The sequence below is a fragment of the Dipodomys spectabilis genome, unplaced genomic scaffold, assembly GCF_019054845.1.
Source record: "Dipodomys spectabilis isolate Male_0828 unplaced genomic scaffold, ASM1905484v1 ptg000054l, whole genome shotgun sequence".
Taxonomy (NCBI): domain Eukaryota; kingdom Metazoa; phylum Chordata; class Mammalia; order Rodentia; family Heteromyidae; genus Dipodomys; species Dipodomys spectabilis.
Window position 1 is genome coordinate 20,104,867 of NW_024870731.1, and position 20,690 is coordinate 20,125,556.

General features: G+C 37.6%; 1 protein-coding gene and 1 pseudogene across 1 annotated transcript in view; both read right to left on the reverse strand.

The window, feature by feature from the left end:
• The window catches only part of Dennd6a (DENN domain containing 6A), a 55,412-nt gene that overhangs the window by 20,633 nt on the left and 14,089 nt on the right, over nt 1–20,690 (reverse strand). Inside the window, exons 4-11 of the mRNA XM_042680250.1 lie at nt 17,479–17,591; nt 11,977–12,057; nt 9,437–9,542; nt 8,318–8,397; nt 6,326–6,388; nt 5,551–5,606; nt 3,733–3,855; nt 2,619–2,714 (exon numbers count right to left, since the gene is read on the reverse strand). Of these exons, the coding sequence (XP_042536184.1) occupies nt 2,619–2,714; nt 3,733–3,855; nt 5,551–5,606; nt 6,326–6,388; nt 8,318–8,397; nt 9,437–9,542; nt 11,977–12,057; nt 17,479–17,591 (718 nt within the window). The remainder of the gene's footprint in view (nt 1–2,618; nt 2,715–3,732; nt 3,856–5,550; nt 5,607–6,325; nt 6,389–8,317; nt 8,398–9,436; nt 9,543–11,976; nt 12,058–17,478; nt 17,592–20,690) is intronic.
• LOC122108230 lies at nt 7,416–7,901 on the reverse strand (annotated as a pseudogene).

The following is a 20,690-nucleotide window of genomic DNA, read 5'->3' on the forward strand; positions in this document are numbered from 1 at the left end:
AAAGACCGTGATAAACACTCTGAGACACACTTCAGGCTATTTCCTTGGCAGAATTTGGTTAAAATTAGATGTGAACCATATCAAGAAGGAGAGATTCATGACAAGTTTTTAATACTGAATAAAAACTAGTAGGGGGTGGGAAAGCAGCTCAATGGTACAGTGCTTGCCTCCCATGCTTGAGGCCATGGGTTCCATTCCTCAGCACCACATAAGCAGAAAAAGCCAGAAGTGGCGCTGTGGCTCAAGTGGTACAGCATTTGCCTTGAACTGAAGAGCTGAGGGACAGTGCCCAGGCTCAGCGTTCAATCCCCACGACCAAAAAAAAAAAAAAAAACCCACAAAAACTAGTATAAGGTGGAAAGGAAGGTAGGAAGAAAGGAAAGGAGGAAGGGGGGGAGGGAGATTTGGGAGAAAAAAGAATTTAATTAAGGCCGGGTGCCAGTGGCTCACACCTATAATCCTAGCTACTCAGGAGGCTGAGATCTGAGGATGATGGTTCAAAGCCAGCAGGAAAATCCGTGAGACTCATCTCCAATTAACTACCAAAAAACCAGAAGTGGCGCTGTGGCTCAAGTGGTACAGCACTCACTTTGAGCTGAAGAGTTCAGGGACAGTGTCCAGGCCCAGAGTTGCAGCCCCATGACCAGAAAAAAAAATTTAATTTGAACACAGTTAGTTTCCTATGCCACTAAAAAGCATAGATACAATATGTTTAAACAAAAACTGGATTATAGGTCTGGATCTTGCAGAGATCTGAAGCAAGAAAATAAATCTTTTAGTCATTAGTAGGGTCTTAACAGAAGCCCTAGGTACTCAGAAGACTGTATAGAAAAAAAATTATCTGTCTGAAATCAGAATCAGAACACAATATTGGAGAACATCAAATTTTACAAGGTTAAGAAAGATAAATCTGCCAAGGAGATTAAAATGTGCGACCAGCCAGGCAGGAGGGAGCAGGATCAAGGATTAAGACATTTTCAAGGTCAAACAGTAAATGTAGCCAGGTAAAGTAGTACACACCTCTATTCCTAGCACTTGGGAGTCGAAGGCCAAAAGATGACAAGTTTGAAGCCAGCCTACAACTACTCTATCTCAGTTTAAAAACAATAACAGCAACAAACAGGGTATTGGTTAATCAGGAGGCTAAGATCTAAAGATCAAGGTTCAAAGCCAGCCTGGGCAGAGAAGCCTATGAGATTCTTGTCTCCGATTAACCATCAAAAGGCTGGAAGTAGAACTGTAGCTCAAGTTGTAGAGTGCTATCCTTTAGCAAAAGAAAGCTGAGATAGCACCGAGGTTAAGTCCCAGTACTGGAACAAAAAAAAAGCCTACCCCCCCCCCCCAAAAATCCATAAATGTTACAAAAAAAGAGGAAGTAGGAAATATGTTAGTAAAGTACTTATGGAGTGAGGCACTAATGAGGGTTTTTTTTTTTTGGGGGGGGGGGGGGGGTCCGGTCGTGGGGCCTGCACTCTGGGCCTGGGCGCTGTCCCTCAGCTCTTCAGCTCAAGGCTAGCACTCTTCCACTTGAGCCACAGCGCCACTTCCGGCTTTTTTTTTTCTGCTTATGTGGTGCTGAGGAATTGAACCCAGGGACTCAAGCATGCAAGGCAAGCGCTCTACCACTGAGCCACCTTCCCAGACCAATGAGGGATTTTTTTGTGTTGTACATTTGTTTTTTGCTTTTTCTAGGTTTGTTTGTTTGTTTAACTATATAATACAGGTTGGCTATGAACTAAGGATCCTTTTAGTGCTACTATTGTAAGTATGTGTTACCATGCCTGGCAAGAGTAGTATATTGATGGCTTTGGAAGCAAAGTTCAGTATGATATTTGAAAACAAATTCAGTAGATATTAAGAAGTCATTCTGCAGCTAACTGTAACACTACCAGAAAATAGGAAATAGAAAAAGTAAACGGAGATTTCTGTTGCAGCTGTTATTCTAAAAGTTAGCTATAAAAAGAAGATATATATATATTTTATATATAGGGGCTGGGAAGGTGGCTCAGTGGTAGAGCGCTTGCCTTGCATGCCTGAGGCCCTAGGTTCGATTCTTCAGCACCACATAAGCAAAAAGAAAAGAAGTCGGAAGTGGCGCTGTGGCTCAAGCGGTAGAGTGCTAGCCTTGAGCTGAAGAGCTGAGGGACAGCACCCAGGCCCAGAGTTCAGGCCCCATGACTGGACCCCCCCCCCCCAAAAAAAAAAAAAAACCACACAAAAAAGGAAGATATATAATTAACCTAACAGGTATTGAAAGGAAAAGGGTAAGAGTGTTTTTTCCTTCTACAGATTAGATTATTCATGACAGTAGAATCAGGTTTAATGGCTATTCATTAGAATACTGATTCCATCAACTATAATCGGTCACATAAAGTAAGTTACTAAGTATTGAAGCCTTTAAGTATTACCAGCAGCTCCTCAAATGTTCCTTTATAAACTCAATTTATCAATAAAGTAAACTTTTTAATTTAAAAAGTTGTATTATCTTTAAGTGGTTGTACAAACGATTTCAATTCAACAAATCAGTTTAAAATTTAATTTTTACTACCAGAATAATTCTGTATAATTTTGGGCCTAAAGATAACACTTTGCCAATGAAAGTTATTCAGTTTACTCACGGAGCTTGTGTACGGGTAGTGTACTCTTTGAATTCACTATCATGAATCGTAAAATAAGGCCGGAAATCACTGAAGTATTTTAATGGAGAAATACAGCTGTGGATCAGGAAGAACATGCAAAACAAAAGACACCAAAATTAAAGGCTCTACTTCACAACTCTGACACATAAGCAATATTTTCCCAGTGAGAAGTTTTATTTCAATAAATGATAAACTCATCTTAGAAGACTAAAAGTACAAATGGAGTAATGTACACTGGCTCATACCTATAATCACACTTCCTCAAGCTAAGGCCATCCTAGGCAAAAAGTTCACAAGATCCCTGTCTCAACCAATATAGCTGTGATGGTACTCACCTGTCATCCCAGATACATGAAAGCATAAATAGGATCACACACTAAGCTGACTGGGGCATAAATGTGAGACCCTACTCAAAAAATAAAACAAAAAGGATCACTGGCATGGTTCCAGTTGGCAGAGCACCTACTTAGCAAGCAAAAGGCCTTGAGTCCTAGTATCACAAAATAAAACAAAAAATACAAATGAAATTATGTAATATGGAGCATACTGAAAAATACTGGTATGATTAGCTGGGCACGGTGGTAATACCATCTACCTGGTAGGCTGAGGCAGGAGATCACAAATTCAAGTCCTGCCTGGCCTACATAGCCAGTTGGAGGTCAGCCTTGGCAACTTAGTGAGACTCTGGCTCAAAATAAAAAGAGACAGGCTATATAGTTCAGTGTCAGGATACTTGCCTAGATATTCAAGGTCTTAAGTACTGGGGAAAAACAAAAGATAAACACTGGTCTTGGGACAAAAGAATGAAATTCTGACTCCACTATTTACTAGCTATGTACCCATTATCAAACACTGACCATACATATATCAAGGACCAATTTCATGTAGACAAATGAAATGTGCTTATCACTCAGAACAACAAAAACATGGTTCCACCTCATAGATCCAGAACCAATTTTATCATCCTTAAAACATATACATTATGTGCTACCTTGTGACATGGTTGTGGGAATCAATGCAATAATGTATGGGGAAATGTACCACAGATGAGAAAGTGCTGCAAAAATCACCACAGGGAGTCAAATATACTTACTTAACAAGAGCCAGTACAGTCTCTGAGGACTCTGATGGGGATGGCGCCATGACCACGAGGGGCTCCCCCAATAGAACCAGCTCCCACAACATCTGACTATGAAAGAAAACTGGGCAGAAACACCTAGAAGGCATTTCCATAGTAGGAATACTTGGTTATTTATCCAATCTTGCCTTTTAAATTCATACATAATCATAGTAAAACGTCTTGATATAAATGCTTCCTGCTATTGATTCTTGATCTGAACAAATTAATTTAGAACATGGAAATACATAAAGATCTAAGCTCCTTTAACATACATAAAAATATAACAATTTGACTCTAATTTTTATAACACTGCAATATATCAGCAGACAGAATAATTGACGAACTTCAATAAAAGCATATAATTTTAAGTTGTTTACTGTTTCAGAAAACTCCTCTCCTCAACTTAAAAACAGAATGAAAAACTTTTTTTTGTGATCAAGAGAGAGCTGAATCAAAGGCACAGCCTATGGATTCATTTCATAAAAATCCTTGACCTAGCATGCTTTCTCTCATGTGCAGAAGCTAGATGTAAAACACAAACATATATACTAACATACAAAGGGTTCTATGCATATAGGCATTCACTGACCAAAGGCTAGTATGCATAAGGGGAAGAGTCCAAGGATTTAAGTCTTCTGAACAACTAATAAACTGTTTAACAAAATGAATTGTAGGAAGTGGCAACATTTTTGTGGGGGGAAGGGAAAGAGGAGAGAGCACATTAATGAAGGAGTACAGGTGAGCAAATATAGTCATTGTATTCAATGTACATTATGTAAACCTGAACTATGTAACTTGGGGGTAGGAATAAGAGGTGGAAAAATAGGAGAGGATGATGGAAAGGGTGGTATTGAGAACAATTACTCAAATATATATATATATATATATATATATATATATATATATATATATATTTTTTTTTTTTTTTTTTTTTTTAATCCTTGGCCTGGTGAAAAGGGGAATGAGGGACCCTTTTCTAACTTTATCATTATCCTAACTTTATCAGACATCTTTTAGGTCTTTGTTTCATGTTTTCAGTTGAGTCTCCATGTAAAAATATCAATAATTGATACACATTCAAACTTTCATTCATAACAATAAACATAAAATGAAAGGTCTACCCATACAAAATCAAGTACTGTCAGAGGTAAAGCATTAGCACAATCATCAGATAGTCAATGTTAGACACAGTACTACTATCACTATGTGAGATTAGTTCTCAAGGTTTAGTTTTTTCATTATTTCTCAAGGTTTAGTTTTCTCATCTATTGAGAAACAAGAATTAAAGCAACAGGGGCTGGGAAGGTGGCTCAGTGGTAGAGCACTTGCCTTGCATGCATGAGACCTTGGGTTCGATTCCCCAGCACCACATAAGCAAAAAGAAAAAAAGCCGGAAGTGGCGCTGTGGCTCAAGTGGTAGAGCACTAGCCTTGAGCTGAAGAGCTGAGGGACAGCGCCCAGGCCCAGAGTTCAGGCCCCACAACCGGACCCAAAAAAAAAAAAAAAAAAAAAAGAATTAAAGCAACATAGCTGACCTACTTTGAAAACAATAACATGCAACTTATATTCGGGAAAAGAGACCCATACTAATCAAAGATGTTAGTGTTGGGGGTAACTACCACAAAAACACAGACAATTAGAACAAAGCTCCTGAGTTCAATCTCAAGTACTCACACACACACACACAAACACACACACACACACAATATTTTCTTCCAAGTTTTTCCATATCCTAGAACAAAAATTAATATCACAACGTAATAAAACAGTTGACAAATTTTTTGTTTTTACCTGAAAAGATCTACCTCATGAACAGTAGGTAAAATAACAGATATGTTTGTATCTGACTGAAAAAGAAAAAAGAAAAATAATTGAAATTATCAAAATTTTTAGAAACTGACTTTTAAAATATGCCTATCACATAATTTTTAAACCATGCTGCCCTGTCTACTTTTTTAAGATTTTTCCAGAAGCAGCCAGAAATAGAAAATGGGTCTTTCTAATCTCCCCCAATGCAGAAGAGGAGAGAAAATAAACACAAACATTAAATATTATCAAATATGAGGTTAGTTCACAACTGCATGACATACTTCCACTAATATTAGTAAATATATGGAATAGGAAATATCAGTTGTCCTACTGTTCTCCATTGTTACTGAATTTAGAGAACAAAGTGTTAATATAGCAGATAAACCATTTCAAGTAAAAAATTCAACCCTACTGATGAACAGTTACTATTGCCTTCAGAAAAAAACAACAAAACTATAATTACAGAAACCTGAGTCTCCTAAAATCAGACCTCTACTAGGCCACTCCTATAAAAGGTTTTGACAAAATTAAACCAAACCATATTTACTGTCTACTTGTCCTCACAATTACATAATAAATTCGGAGTTCTACAGTATTTCTGCAATAATAAGGAAAAATTAATACTAGAAACTTTGTTATCAATCTACTAAAAATTTAATGGGATAGTTCAATAATATTCAGAATTATATAATAAACCCAAGATGCTGCATTTGCAGTATAAAACTTCCGTGATATTTATATAATAATACCACACTACCTGCTGAGTTAACTGTACTATTTGAGTTGTTCCGGGCTTGTCATGGCATGTGGGAATCCGTACCTTAAAACAGAAAGAGAAGAAATTATCTTTGGCTATAAAGGAAGTACTCAAAAGTACTCTATCCTCCTGCCAAAAGGATATATTCAGCAATGCCTAAAAAGCTATAAAAACAAAATATTTATGTTAGATTATAAAGCCAAGATTATACTTATTTTTAGTCACAGCAGAAAATAACCGAGCCAAGGTCTTCATGTCCATAAACACAGAAATCACTAACCTACTGAGAAGCAATATGCTGAAAAACAGAAAAAGGACATCAGCCTCATACTGTTTCCTGTTTATTGTTCCAGTCTTTGCTTCATTAATATACACACACCCAAACACACCCTCTCAAGCCTGCCAAACTTGTAGATGAATCCAACTAGAAACAATGAGAACTCTCATCCTAGAGATCTCATTATTATTTTAAATAACTTCCTAAGGAAGAAAGAATATATATAAAAAATGAGTATATCCAAACAGAGAATGCTTTTGTGGCTCATGAGTATAATCCCAGCTACTTGGGAGGTAGAAGCAAGAGGACTTTGAGTTTCAAGTCAGCCCAGGTAAAGTTAACAAGACTGTCTCAAAACAAAATGAATTTTTGAAAAAAGCTAAAGATGTGGTTCAAGTAATAGCACACTTGCCCAACATGCATGAGGCCCTGGTTCAATCTCTAGTAAATAAGTTTAAATTCATTAATTGATTAATTAAATAATATTGTCAAAAATAAACCCAGTTTGATAAGTGAATTGTGAAACACGAAAGTATACTCATATAAAGCTTATGAGTAAAACACTGAGTTCTTTTTTTCTTTCTTTTTTTTTTTTTAATCAGTCTTGGGCCTGAACTCTGGGCCTGGGCGCTGTCCTTCAGCTCTTCAGCTCAAGACTAGCACTCTACCACTTGAGCCACAGCACCACTTCAGGTTTTTCTGTTTATGTGGTGCTGAAGAATCAAACCCAGGGCCTCATGCATTCAAGGCAAGCACTCTACCACTGAGCCACCTTCCCAGCCCTGATTTTTTTTTCATTTTTTAAAAACTTTATTTGAGGCATTTTATTATAAAAAGTTGGTACTCATAAATTTATATGAACTTAAAATTCATCATATATTTACTTCATTTTTTAGCTTGACCTTCTAGTAAATATTTAGCTTCATTGATTTTTGGCTGCTATGTAAAGCGATCCTCCTTTGTCTGGGTGAGTTAAGAGATAATTCGTCCATGAGTATCTCTTATCTTTCCTTTATTGGCAGTAGGGCTTACACCTAGTATTAACGCTGCTTCCCGTTTTGTCATTTTGGGTTCAAATCCACCTCTGTAATAGCCACTGCTGAAGGCAGATTTTGGTAGGCTTTGAAAAACTTGTTTTACTTGAGGCTCCATATGCTTCATGGCTTGTAAAACCTAACGGCCTGCAAATCCTGCAGCAGCAATGGTCAGCCCAACTGCTACCACTGTACTGTCCATGGCTCCGCGCGGGTCCCCTGCTCCATGGGGAGTGTGTTTCATTCCCGCCCAGAGGCCTTGGCCTTCACCCCCCAGCCCTGATTTCTTAAAAACAAAAACACTACTACAGAAAGCACATGTTTGTTCATTTGTTTTCGTGCTCCTGGGGCTTGACTCAGGGGCCTGTGTACGGTACCTGGGCTTTTTTTCTTCTCCTCTCACTTTGCCTCCTGAATCACAGCTCCACTTTCAGCTTTTTTCTGTTTGCTTATGTGGTGCTGAGGAATCGAACCCAGGGCCTCATGCATGCAAGGCAAGCACTCTACCACTGAGCCACCTTCCCAGCCCAAATGGTGGTATTTCTATAACATTTCATATCCATTACAAAAAGGAGAAAGCAGTAATACTACTAAATATTATTACAAAGTTAAAAGCATACCCATGTGTGAACTTCCTACAGTTTTCTTTAAAAAGAAGACAAATGAGAAAAAAGTTATTACCTTCATTACTACACCCATAATAGGTAGATGCAATGTTTTCCCTGGCACTGGAGCAGGCCATCGATCAACATCATTACAAGCTGGAAATGTAACAAAATTTTTTTTTCTTACTATCAATAAAAATATTAAAGTATTAGAGTATTAGAAATCAGAACTCTGGAGGCTGGGAAGGTGGCTCAGTGGTAGAGCGCTTCCCTTGCATGCCTGAGGCCCTGGGTTCCATTCCTCAGCACCACATAAGCAAAAAGAAAAAAGCCATAAGTGGCGCTGTGGCTCAAGTGGTAGAGCGCTAGCCTTGAGCCCTATGACTGGACCCCCCCTCCCCAAAAAAAGAAAGAAATCAGAACTCTGTTTTCTACAAGGCAAGAGAAATGTGCTTGGAAGAACAGAAAGTAAGAGAAAAGTAATTTTTTAAGTATTTTAAACAATTTAAAATTTTAAATTATAAAACATCTTACATTTCTCTCTGAAATATGTATATTGTAGATGTAAATTGTTAATAAATTTCTTTTTTTTTTTTTTGGGTCCAGTCGCTTATGTGGTGCTGAGGAATCGAACCCAGGGTCTCATGCATGCAAGGCAAGCGCTCTACCACTGAGCCACCTTCCCAGCCCCAAACTCTTTTTTTTTTTTTTTCTTTTTGTCAGTCCTTGGGCTTGAACTCTGGGCCTGAATGTTGTCCCTCAGCTCTTCAGCTCAAGGCTAGTGCTCTACCACTTGAGCTATTTATTTAATAAATTTCTTGAAAGCAATAAACTAATAGTTCTATAAGAAATTTTCTTATTCATTTATTACTACTAGAATTGACGCACATTACCTGGCATAGACCTCCATCAAATCTAAGGATTTCTGCTCAGTGATATTCTAAAATGTCAGATTAAAGCTTAAACTTTATTATTGTTCTAATATACAGAAATTTTCTATGTTATTGGAGAAGATAAAAACAGATAACTGCATTTGATATTTTTAGGTAAAGATGCCAAATAGTTTTGTATGTCTACCATGGCTCCCTTAAATTCTTTTCTGATATTTGAAAGAGTTGACTTAATTTTGCCATACATTTCCAGTAAATTTTAAAACTCCATTGAGAACACATGCATTATACAATGCTTAACTTACCTGCTTCCAAATAAGGCTCATTTTTCTCAAAATACTCTGGTGCTATTTGTTTGAGCACGGTGTGAAAAAAATGAATGTAAGGTAGTTTGCTGATCAAAACCAGTGACTAGGGAAAGAAAAGAAATATTGCTTAATTTTAATTAATTTAATTGCCTAATGATTGTAATTATGTTAACTACTTTTGTCTTTCATTAACAAGCTAAAATCAGCAATAAATATAAAATTGAGATCAAATGACTTTAAAGACAAATGGTTCAAAAGAAACACAAAATCATAGCTACAGAATGCAAAAAAGTTAAGAAAGGAGGTAAGGCTCCAGTGGTAAGGGACCTGACTGACAAGCATGAGTTCAACTCAAATTCCGATATTGCCAAAAAAGGAAAAAAACAAAAACAAAGTAAGCAAGCTGGGCACCAGTGGCTCACACCTGTAGACATGGAGAATCATGGTTCAAAGCTACCCCAGGCAGAAAAGTCCACAAGACTCTCCAAAATAATCAGCAAAAAAGCTATCCTAGTGGTTTCAAGTAGTAGAGCACCACACTTGCAAGTAAGGAAGCCAAAGCAATCTCAAATGACACAAGTTTAAATCTTAGCATCAGCACCAAAAAAAGGAAAAAGTTTAACCTTATTATCACACTTTAAAAACGAGGGGCTGGGAAGGTGGTTCAGAGATAGAGTACCTCATATGCATGAAGCCCTGGGATCAATTCATCAGTACCACATAAACAGAAAAGGCCAGAAGTGGCACTGTGGCTCAAGTGGTAGAGTGCTAGCCTTGAGCTGAAGAGCTGAGGGACAGCACCCAGGCCCAGAGTTCAAGTCCCACGACCAAAACAAAAACAAAACAACAACAACAAAAAACTAACAGCATCTGCAAGCACAGATGTTACGCTTCAGGAAAAAGAAATTTCTATAAATAGATCAACATCATGGATAATTTCTATAACCTAGTTATTGCTCTCTGTATTCCAGCAATATTAGCAATTAACCATATAATATGTTTGTATTAAGGAAAGAAAACGTTGTGATTCCTTTCCCAAAATTCTATAACTGTTTATATTATACACTTCCAACTGTCCTAACCAAATACTTAGAACTGTCATGGGGGAGGGGGGTGTTGTTTTGTTTTGTGTCCACTCCCAAAGCTTGAACTCAAGAATCTTGCACTCATTCATCTTGTCTTTGCTCTACAACATGAGCCATGCCTCTAACCCTCATAGCCATATACTTAGAAATTGTGACCATATACTTTGATTGCTTCAGATAGAGATTGTGATGTTGATTTTAAACATCATTTTCCTGAAAAACCACTCGTTACTTTTGCATCCACCATCAATTAGTAATCAGAGAAAATCTGGTTACAAATGGGAAAAATATGTCTTGATAGCTGGGATTTAACAGAGCTGATTCATTGTTTTCCTTTTTTTTTTTTTTTAAGACAGTAGGGGACATGGCTTAAGTGGTAGAGGTCTGCTTTGCAGCCTGAGACCTTTAAGTTCAAACCTCAGAACTGGGCAGCGGAAAGTAAGGAAGAAGTAAAACAGAGGGAGAGGTAAAATAAAGGGGGAGGGAGAGAGGGAGAGAAGGAGAGGAGAGGGAGAAAGGAGAAGAAAGAGAAAGAAGTTGCTAAGTTTGACTGAATACTCAAAAGATACTACCGGCCTTTATTTGTAACACAATATTACAACTTGTTTATTCTTTCCCTTATTCCAAAATGTTAAAACTAAGCACTTTTACATAAACTAAGCACAACTCATTGCCAGGAGTTTAGCACAGAGGTAGCAAAAAATCATTAGTTAAAATACTCCAGGGAAAACACTTGGAAAAAAAATTATATTAAGTGAAGTAAGCCAGGCCCAAAGAAATATAAGTCCCATGATTTCCCTTATTTGCAATAACTAGTGTATGTCTAGGACAAGCAGAAAACATCAAAAGCTATGTACATATGACCATGTAAGATGATGCTAAGCAAAATAAACCCCAAGATAGAGACACAAGAGGTTTTATCTTTCTTGCTGCTGTTTTTAATGTGTATATAACGTACTATGTGATTTTTTTTGTTTCTTTTGTAGTTCTTCCCCCATGGTATAACCTCTGTTTTCACTGTATTTTATTCCAGTGCCCTGCATCTTGTATATATATTTTTCTAATTTGGAGAAGGGAAGGGATATAACAAAATGCTGAAATAAGGATACAGGTTGACCTACTGTAACAATGAGAAGTACAAGACATATGTTGAAAATGAACTTTACAACTTGGGGGGGGAGGGAGGAACTAGGGAGGGGGGAGGGAAGGGATGGTAGGGGAAAAACAAAGGAGGGGGTAACAATGCTCCATAGGAAATGTACTCATTACCTTACTCATGTAACTGTAACCCCTCTGTACAGCATCTTTACAATAAAAAATATAAAAAAATAGTCCAAGGAAATGTGTTGTAATATAAAAAGCACAGATAAAATACAACAAAAAACCCGGAAATTTAAGGATCTAACAGTTTCTATTTTATTAATCACAATGTAAATACTTTATTATAATTACCTTCTGAAAGTAGCCTCTTTTGAGAGTTTTATCTCGAACTTGCCGAAAATACACATAGCCATAAAAATAAGCAGGATCTTTCTATGAAAGAAGTGACAAAGATCACATACATACACAGACATATACATATATATCCATTCTTTAATATTAACATCAAGTTTCTTTATACATTCAAATCAAGAGGTAAGATATACAAAACGTACTAGTTATACTTTCTACTTAAAAATAATTATAAAGTTAGCAGATAAAAACCTGCTAACTTGCTCAAAGACAGTAATCTAAGTACCAAAGTGTGATAAGTCCCCCTAGATTTTGTGTGTGTGTGTGTGTGTGTGTGTGTGTGGTGGTGTGTGTGTGTGTGTGTGTGGTGTGTGTGTGTGGTGTGTGTGTGTGTGTGTGTGTGTGTGTGTGTGTGTGTGTGTGTGTGTGTGTGTGTCCTGGAGATTAAACTCAGAGGCTGGACACTGTCCCTGAGCTTTTTGCTCAAGGCTAATACTCTATCACTTGGGCCACAGATCCACTTCCAATTTTTTTGGTGGTTAGTTGTATGTAAGAATCTTACAGGGCTGGGAAGGTGGCTCAGTGGTAGAGCGCTTGCCTTGCATACATGAGGCCCTGGGTTCGATTCCTCAGCACCACATAAGCAAAAAAGAAAAAAGCCGGAAGTGGCATCGTGGCTCAAGAGTGGTACAGCGCTAGCCTTGAGCTGAAGAGCTGAGGGACAGAGCCCAGGCCCAGAGTTCAGGCCCCATGACCAGACCCAAAAAAAAAAAAAATTATCTTCCAGACCTTACTGCCAGGGCTGGCTTAAAAACACTCAGATCTCAGCCTCCTAAGTAAGTGAGATTATAGACATGAGCCACTAGCCCCAGGCTTACCCCTAAAATTTAATAGGCTTCTATTCTTTACTAATATTTATACTAGTGAAATAATCGAATTCTATACTTTCCAGAATGCTATATTTGGTTTCTTTAAAATTTTGCCTATGAGGGCTGGGAAGGTGGCTCAGTGGTAGAGCGCCTGACTTGCATGCATGAGGCCCTGGGTTGGATTCCTCAGCACCACATAAGCAAAAAAGAAAAAAAACGGAGTGGCGCTGTGGCTCAAGTGGTAGAGCACTAGCCTTGAGCTGAAGAGCTGAGGGATAGTGCCCAGGCCCAGAGTTCAGGCCCCACAACTGGACCAAAAAGAAAAAAAATTTTTGCCTATGATTCTGTTTTCCAGAGTTAAAAGGTCAATCTTTTTACAAAAATGAGGCATCTTAATATAGAATTCCAAGAGAAGCAATAAACAGAGCTAAATTCCAATAAAATTTTTTTTTGATATTTGAGTCTTGATCTCACTATGTAACCCAGACTGGCCTTAAATTTATGATCCCCCTGCCTCCAGCCTCCTGAATATTGATTGGTATTACAAGTCTCTGCCATCATGCCCACTCTCAATCTGTGAAGTTTTTACAATCTAATGGAATAAACTGGCTTAGTTGTCTTTTAATTTTTGATTGTTATTCCTTAAATAAGCATTTATAGATCATCTTCTTTAAAGAAGATAATGTAGTAGGGAAGAAAAAAGGATGCATGATACAGTTCCTTCAGGCAATTACAATGTAGGAGGGATAAGAAAAGAACAAAAATGATTATTACATAATAGGTAGGCAGGGCCCAAGTAAACAGCACAAAGAGTCATAGGAAGGTCAAATAGGAAGATTAATGACTTCATGGAATCGGCTGATTATTTTTTTGCAGGGGGAAATTCTTTTAACAGTACTTTCACATTAACTTTACAAGAATACCCTGCTTAAAATTTTATGCAGTCTGGGCATATCAAATATATGATGATATTTAAGCAGTGAAAATTGAAGCCCTAATCCCAACTACAGCATTACGAACAAAGGACTCAACAGTGAATGTTAAAAATATCTATTTTTATAATAGTAAATTGATAAAGCATATGAAGAACAATTACTACCAAAAAATTAAATGCCATATTATTGATGGAGTGTTGAAAATTTACTCCAGTTCTAATTCCCTTTTAAACACTGTCATGTTTGTGTGTGTGTGTGTGTGTGTGTGTGTGTGTGTGTGTGTGTTTATGCGCACGCATGCGCGCGCACGGTCCTAAGGCTTAAAACTCAGAGCCAAGTCAGCATTAACACTGTCTTTTTAATATACACATTATCTATATTCAATATCAGGTAAAATTCTAACCATTAATGACATTGCAAAACTGCAAATGCAAATTGTAATAAAAACTGCAAAAATGATTGTAATAAAATGTGAAAAGTCAAAAAGGTGGAATGGCTGACAATTGACAATTACTGGATTAAGTAATGCACCATTCATCTTTAAGAAAAAAGGAAAACATGTCGGGCATTGGTGGCTCACACCTGTAATCTTAGCTACCCACAAGGCTGAGATCTGAGGACTGTGGTTCAAAGCCAGCCTGGGCAGGAAAATCCATGAGACCTTTATCTCCAATTAACCACCAGAAAACCGCAAGTAAAGCTATGTCTCCAAGCTGTGTCTCCTTGAGCACAAAAGCTCAGGGACAGCGCCCAGGCCCTGAGTTCAAGCTCCATGACCACCACCATCACCACCAACAAAAAACAGAAAACAAACAGGCCCCACTGGCTCAGCCTAAATTCCTAACTACCCAGGAGAGTCATATCTGAAAATGTTGTTTCAAAGCCAGCCAGGGCAGGAAAGTATGTGAGACTCTTATCTCCCATTAACAATCCAAAAAGCCAGAAGTAGCACTGAGGCTCAAACCTTGAGCACAAAAATTCAGGGATGATGCTCAGGCCTGCGTGCAAGCTCCATTAGCAGCACCAAAAAAAAGAAAAGAAAGAAAAAAGAAAAAAGATGCAGTAGTATCCTTTTCATGATAAAAGGATATCAAAAATTCAATTAGGATAAAATGATATCTTTTTATTTCACTTGTTTTATTAAAAAGTGGAGACACCGATATGTATATATAAGAATATTTCCTTTTACATGCTGTAACCAACTGAGGTGGCTAAAGAGTTTGTGAATTACAGGTTTATATTCTAACACTTTGTTATTGTGGCAATAGATTAATTTGCAGCTAAAGGAAGTTTCTTATGCATATATTCTGGTTAGGGGAATAAAGGGAAAGATCAGAAAGGAGTATGTTTTATGCTGGACACTGGACCATATACCATTACCAGCCATTTATCCTCACCTTTCTTCAGCATGCTATAGTTATTCACCTGGACATCTGAAGAACTGGTTGCTGTCACTGCTAGTTGTTGGTGAATTGTTAAAAAAGTATGTTTTTTTAATGAACCTTCTACAATATCTGAAGAAGCAATAAATGAAGGGATATAAAACCAATGTGATCATCAATAAGAAACACAGCACCAATGACTTAACCATATAAATGTAGAGGTATCTATAAAATATGGGCCTGATAAATTTTTTAGATTGACAATGATTTATTAGATATATTTTCTCAATAGTACTGACAGTTTCATCTGCTGTATAATCAAGTCAGTTGATTTTATTTTTGTGTGTGTGTTACCAGTCCTGGGGCTTGAACTCTGGGCCTGGGCACTGACTCTGAGCATTTGTGCTCAAGGCTAGCACTCTACCACTTGAGCCATAGCTCCATTTCCAGCTTTTTTGGTAGTTAGGTGGAAATGAGTCTCACAGACTTTCCTACCCAGGTTAGCGATTCTTAGATCTCAGCCTCCTGAGTAGCTAGAATTATAGCCATGAGCCACTGGCAGCTGATTTTTAATTGGGCATTGAAAGGTGGATATTATTTAAACAAAGATAAAAGTATCCAGGTCTAGAGAGCCAGGAATTTGAACGAAAATACAGAGAAAGAAAAATACAAAGCTATCTCAACAAATAGCATATAGTTCCATTTAGCAAAAACTATAGCACATGTATAGAAGAGATAAGGGTAAAAATTGGAACATTAAAAGGGTCTATTTCAAAATAGCCAAAAATTGAGGAGAAGCAAACAGTACTATCATTAGCTCTTCCTAGTTAGCAATTAGCAATCATTTTAGATACTTATTTTTAGAATACATATGTATACTTAAGCTGGCAACACTATATAACATAAAGTATGCTGGGGGGCGGGGAAGGTGGGAGGTCCCTGGGAAAATTTTTTGTCCTATCTCTCAGTTCCCTCACCTGCAATAGAAACTCTCTCATCAGAGACAGTAGGGAAGATTAATGAAATAGTATGCTTATTAGATACAGGGCCTAACGCCTAAAAAGCCCTACTAAATAACAGCTAGTATTATCATCAGCTAGAAGACCATGTTAATTGTAATATAGTAAGGTAAAAGCTCTAAGAAATATTTCCAAGGTCATATCTTTATTGAGATAAGTTCCTGCCATTGGTGGAACCAGGGAAGTCAATTGCAAAAGTTGCTTACAGGCAAACAATGTCAAAGTCATACTGGATGTGCAGACAGGACATTCAGATGGAATGTTCCTCATGTAGTCACAGATATAAGCAAAGAATAGCAAAAAGAGACAGATTATAAAATCATTTGAATTACTGAAAGTTTTTTAATAAACAGTAAATGGAAATTAAATTCATGTATAAAGGACTTATCACAGGGAATTATTACTCCAACTATAGATATTTACTATATAGTGCCCCCCCACCCTCACATCTAACTAAACACAGAATTATTTTTTTCCATCTGAAACTGGGATTTGAACTGACTATCTGATGCTTTATCATTGGTAGGTGCTCTACCACCTGAGCCATGCCTCCAACCCCTAAACACAGAATTACAAGCAAAAGAAAATTACCTCGGCATTCTTAATCCATTCCTATCATTCACAATGACATTAAAATGTGTTTCAATGGGCTGGGAAGGTGGCTCAGTGGTAGAGTGCTTGCCTTGCATGCATGAGGCCCTGGGTTCAATTCCTCAGCACCACATAAGCAAAAAGAAAAAAGCCGCAAGTGGTGCTGTGGCTCAAGTGGTAGAGTGCTAGCCTTGAGCTGAAGAGCTGAGGGACAGCGCCCAGGCCCAGAGTTCAGGGCCCATGACTGGACCCCCCCCCACCAAAAAAAAAATAAAAAAATAAGATGTGTTAAGAGCTGAACATGGTGGTGCATATCTGTAATTCTGGCTATCTAATACATGGGTACAGGAGGACCAACAAACAGTTCAAGACCAGACCTGGCAAAGTTAATGAGATCCTATCTCAAAAACAAAAGACAAAGAGCTAGTCATGAGGCTCAAGCGGTAGAGCACATATGTGAGGCCTTAGCTTTAATCCATGTATCCCTCCGAAATAAAGTTCAACAAAAGTCATTTTATGGTCTGTTTCACTGACATGCTCAATCCTTATCAGACTTCCGGAAGAAATGCAGCTATACAATGAAGTTACAGACTAAAAAGCAAAATACTTCCAAATGATATGAGAGGTAACTGAATACATGAGTTCTAAAGCAATATGTTCTAATGTTTCCTCTCACATGACATTTTTCTATGACTACTTTTCCAACCTTTAAGTAAACTGGTAAGTCTTTGTCAAATTGATCGAGGAGACAATGCAGTGACACTCTCCTTCCAGAAGACTGTCGAAATCTAAAACAAAACTGGGTATCTCCAAGACAACCTAACAAAAATGAAAAGGAAAGAAAGGATAACTTAGTTCAATGTTTATTTTTCCAGTTCCATCAATTTTAGAGCTTAAAAAAATCTTACAAATCATTTCCACCCATTTGCTCATGACTTACAGTAGAAAAAGGAGAACCTAAAAGTCCAACTATCTTGCTCAAAGTTATAAGTGAGACAGCTAACTCTTAAATCTCTACACTAGTTTTCCTGCTCCATTTTCTCCAAGTTAAATAAGCAAAAGAAGCCAAACACAAAAGTGGAACACATTGTTCAAGTCTACATATATAGAATTTTTTTGTTGTTGTTGGTCGTGGGGCTTCAACTCTGGGCTTGGGCGCCATCCCTAAGCTCTTCAGCTCAAGGCCAGTGCTCTACCGCTTGAGCCACAGCGTCACTTCCAGTTTCCTAGTGTTTTATTGGAGATACGAGTCTCATGGACTTTCCTGCCTAGGCTGGCTTTGAACCGTGATCCTCATATCTTAGCCTCCTGAGTAGTTAGGATTATAGGCGTGAGCCACCGGCACCTGGCTTAGAATTTTTAAAAGCAGAATGAAGCTGTAGGGCTTAGGGATACCTACTTGAATGATGAAGGTACAAAGAAAAACATAAAACGTTCTATCAGGGCCGGATACCAGGGTCTCACGCCTGTAATCCCAGCTACTCCACAGGCTGAGATCTGAGCATCATGGTTCAAAGCCAGCCCAGGCAGGAAAGTCTCTAAGACTTTTATCTCCAATATCTCCAGAAAACCAGAAGTGGCTCTGTGGCTCAAGTGGTAGAAAGATAGCCTTGAGCTGAAGAGTTGAAGGACAGCACCCAGGCTGAGTTCAAGTCCCAGGACAGACAAAAAAAAACAAAATTTTCTATCAGACAGTGATTACACGCACAGGAGGGTGGGGATGTGTGAATGAGGAAGCTTTGGGGTTGCTGGCAAAGTCCTTTTCCTTCACCTTCCATCTGTTTTTTTTTATTTCACAATGAGCTCATTCAGAGAGATAAAATATATAAAACTTAGGAAGAGCCCACATAATCAATCTATTGTTTTAATCATCCAAGCAAAAATCAAGCTGGGAATGTGGCTTCATGGTAGAGTGCTTGCCTAGCTTGCATGGAGGCCTGGGTTCAATTCCTCAGTATCACATATACAGAAAAAGCCAGAAGTGGCACTGTGGCTCAAGTGGTAGAATGCTAGCCTTGAGCAAAAGGAGCTCTGGGACAGTGCCCAGGCCCTGAGTTTGAGCCCCAAGACTGGCAAAAAAAAAAAAAAAAAAAAGAAAAGAAAAAAAGAAAAAGAAAGAAAGAAGGAAAGACAGACTTTTAACTAATCATTTTAGAAAACCTCTTAAAATTTAAGCCTGACATTAGTAATCCTAATTAGTAATCCTAATTAGTAATCCTAGCTACTCAGAAGGCTGAGATTCAGAAGATCTCAGTTAAAAGCTAACTGGAATAGAAAAAAAATCCACGTATTCCAGTTCCAAATCACGACCAAAAAGATAGGCCTGGGGACATGGCTCAAGTTATAGAGTACTAGCCAAACAAGCAAGACGAGCAACTTCAAGGCCCTGAGTTCAAACCCCAGTGCCATCAAAAATAAAAAGTAAAACCTAAGTAAACTGTTAGATAATAATTATTTTAAGGGGCTGGGAAGGTGGCTCAGTGGTAGAGCGCTTGCCTTGCATGCATGAGGCCCTGGGTTTGATTCCTCAGCACCACACAAGAAGAAAAAGCCGGAAGTGGCTCTGTGGCTCAAGGGATAGAGCGCTAGCCTTGAGCTGAAGAGCTGAGGGATAAGGCCCAGGCCCAGAGTTCAGGCCCCAGGACTGACAAAAAAAAAAAAGTATTTTAAAACCATTAGTATTCTAAAAATTATTCTATTAAAAAACACATGAAGTAACTTGTCACTTAAATTTTCCAAGTCATTAGATTTATAATTAATAAATGTGAAATATGCTCAATATTTTATTATTACTTATTACATACATAGCTATCTGACATTCTGGAAGGGAAAACAAACTTGACATGTTTAAATTTTGTATGTATTTTAATTTTTATTGTTATTGTTATTATAAAGGTGATACACAAAGGGGTTATAGTTTCCTAAGTCAGGTAAAGAGTACACTTCTTTTTGGACAATGTCACCCCTTCTTTTACTCTCTGTTGATTCCTTCCAGTTCCACTTACAAGATGCATAGCTCATTTTCAACATGATGTCTATGAGTACCACCACTGCATTTGTTCACTTTTTAAAATATATTTTTGTTACCTTTAAGTAGTTGTACATAGGAGTTGTCACTCAAGAAAGCAATCTATGAATACAAAAGCATCTTCAACAATGTTACTCCTTTGAATATTCGCACCCATCCTTCCAACATAGTCCCAATATGTTTAATTTTTTTAAAGCAAACCAGCAAGTACATCTACATACAATTATAAACACTAATATTACTTTGCTGGTGGAGAAAAAAAATTAAATATGGCTAGAAGTCTTTAATTCCCATTTTCTGCATGGGAGACAGAACATGTTTCTCAAATTTTTACTTCTTCCTATACTTTAACCCTGTTATAGTAAATGTTGCCTAAACTGTCAAGAAGAGTCAAGTATGTCTCAACTCAGTTTCTTTTTTTACTGATATCTGAGACATATTCTCACTAAGTAGCCCAGGTATCCTTGAACCATAAGTACAAAAAAGACACAGAACAACAAAAAAATTCACTGAAATATAAAATGCATTCTATGTAAATTGTATCTTAAGCTGTTTTTTAAATGTCACTTTGAGGTCAACTGAAACAGAAATAGAAACTTCTTTTCTTCAATCAAAACTCGTCAGCATTGTACTCATATGGAATTGTAACCTCATCATACAACTACTTAATAAAAAAAATAATAAAAGAAAGTGAGGTACTGTGGCTCATGTCTGTAATCCTAGCTACTGTCCTTTAACCTCCACAAAGACTCTGTCATCAGAGTTATGAGTTGGAATTGCCGAGAAACAGTACTTTAGAACAGAGCATCTCAAAGTAGTCTCTGCACTGGTTTCAGTTCACAAACTGAACCCTGACCAAATAAATACACAAATTGAGCGTACACATTTAA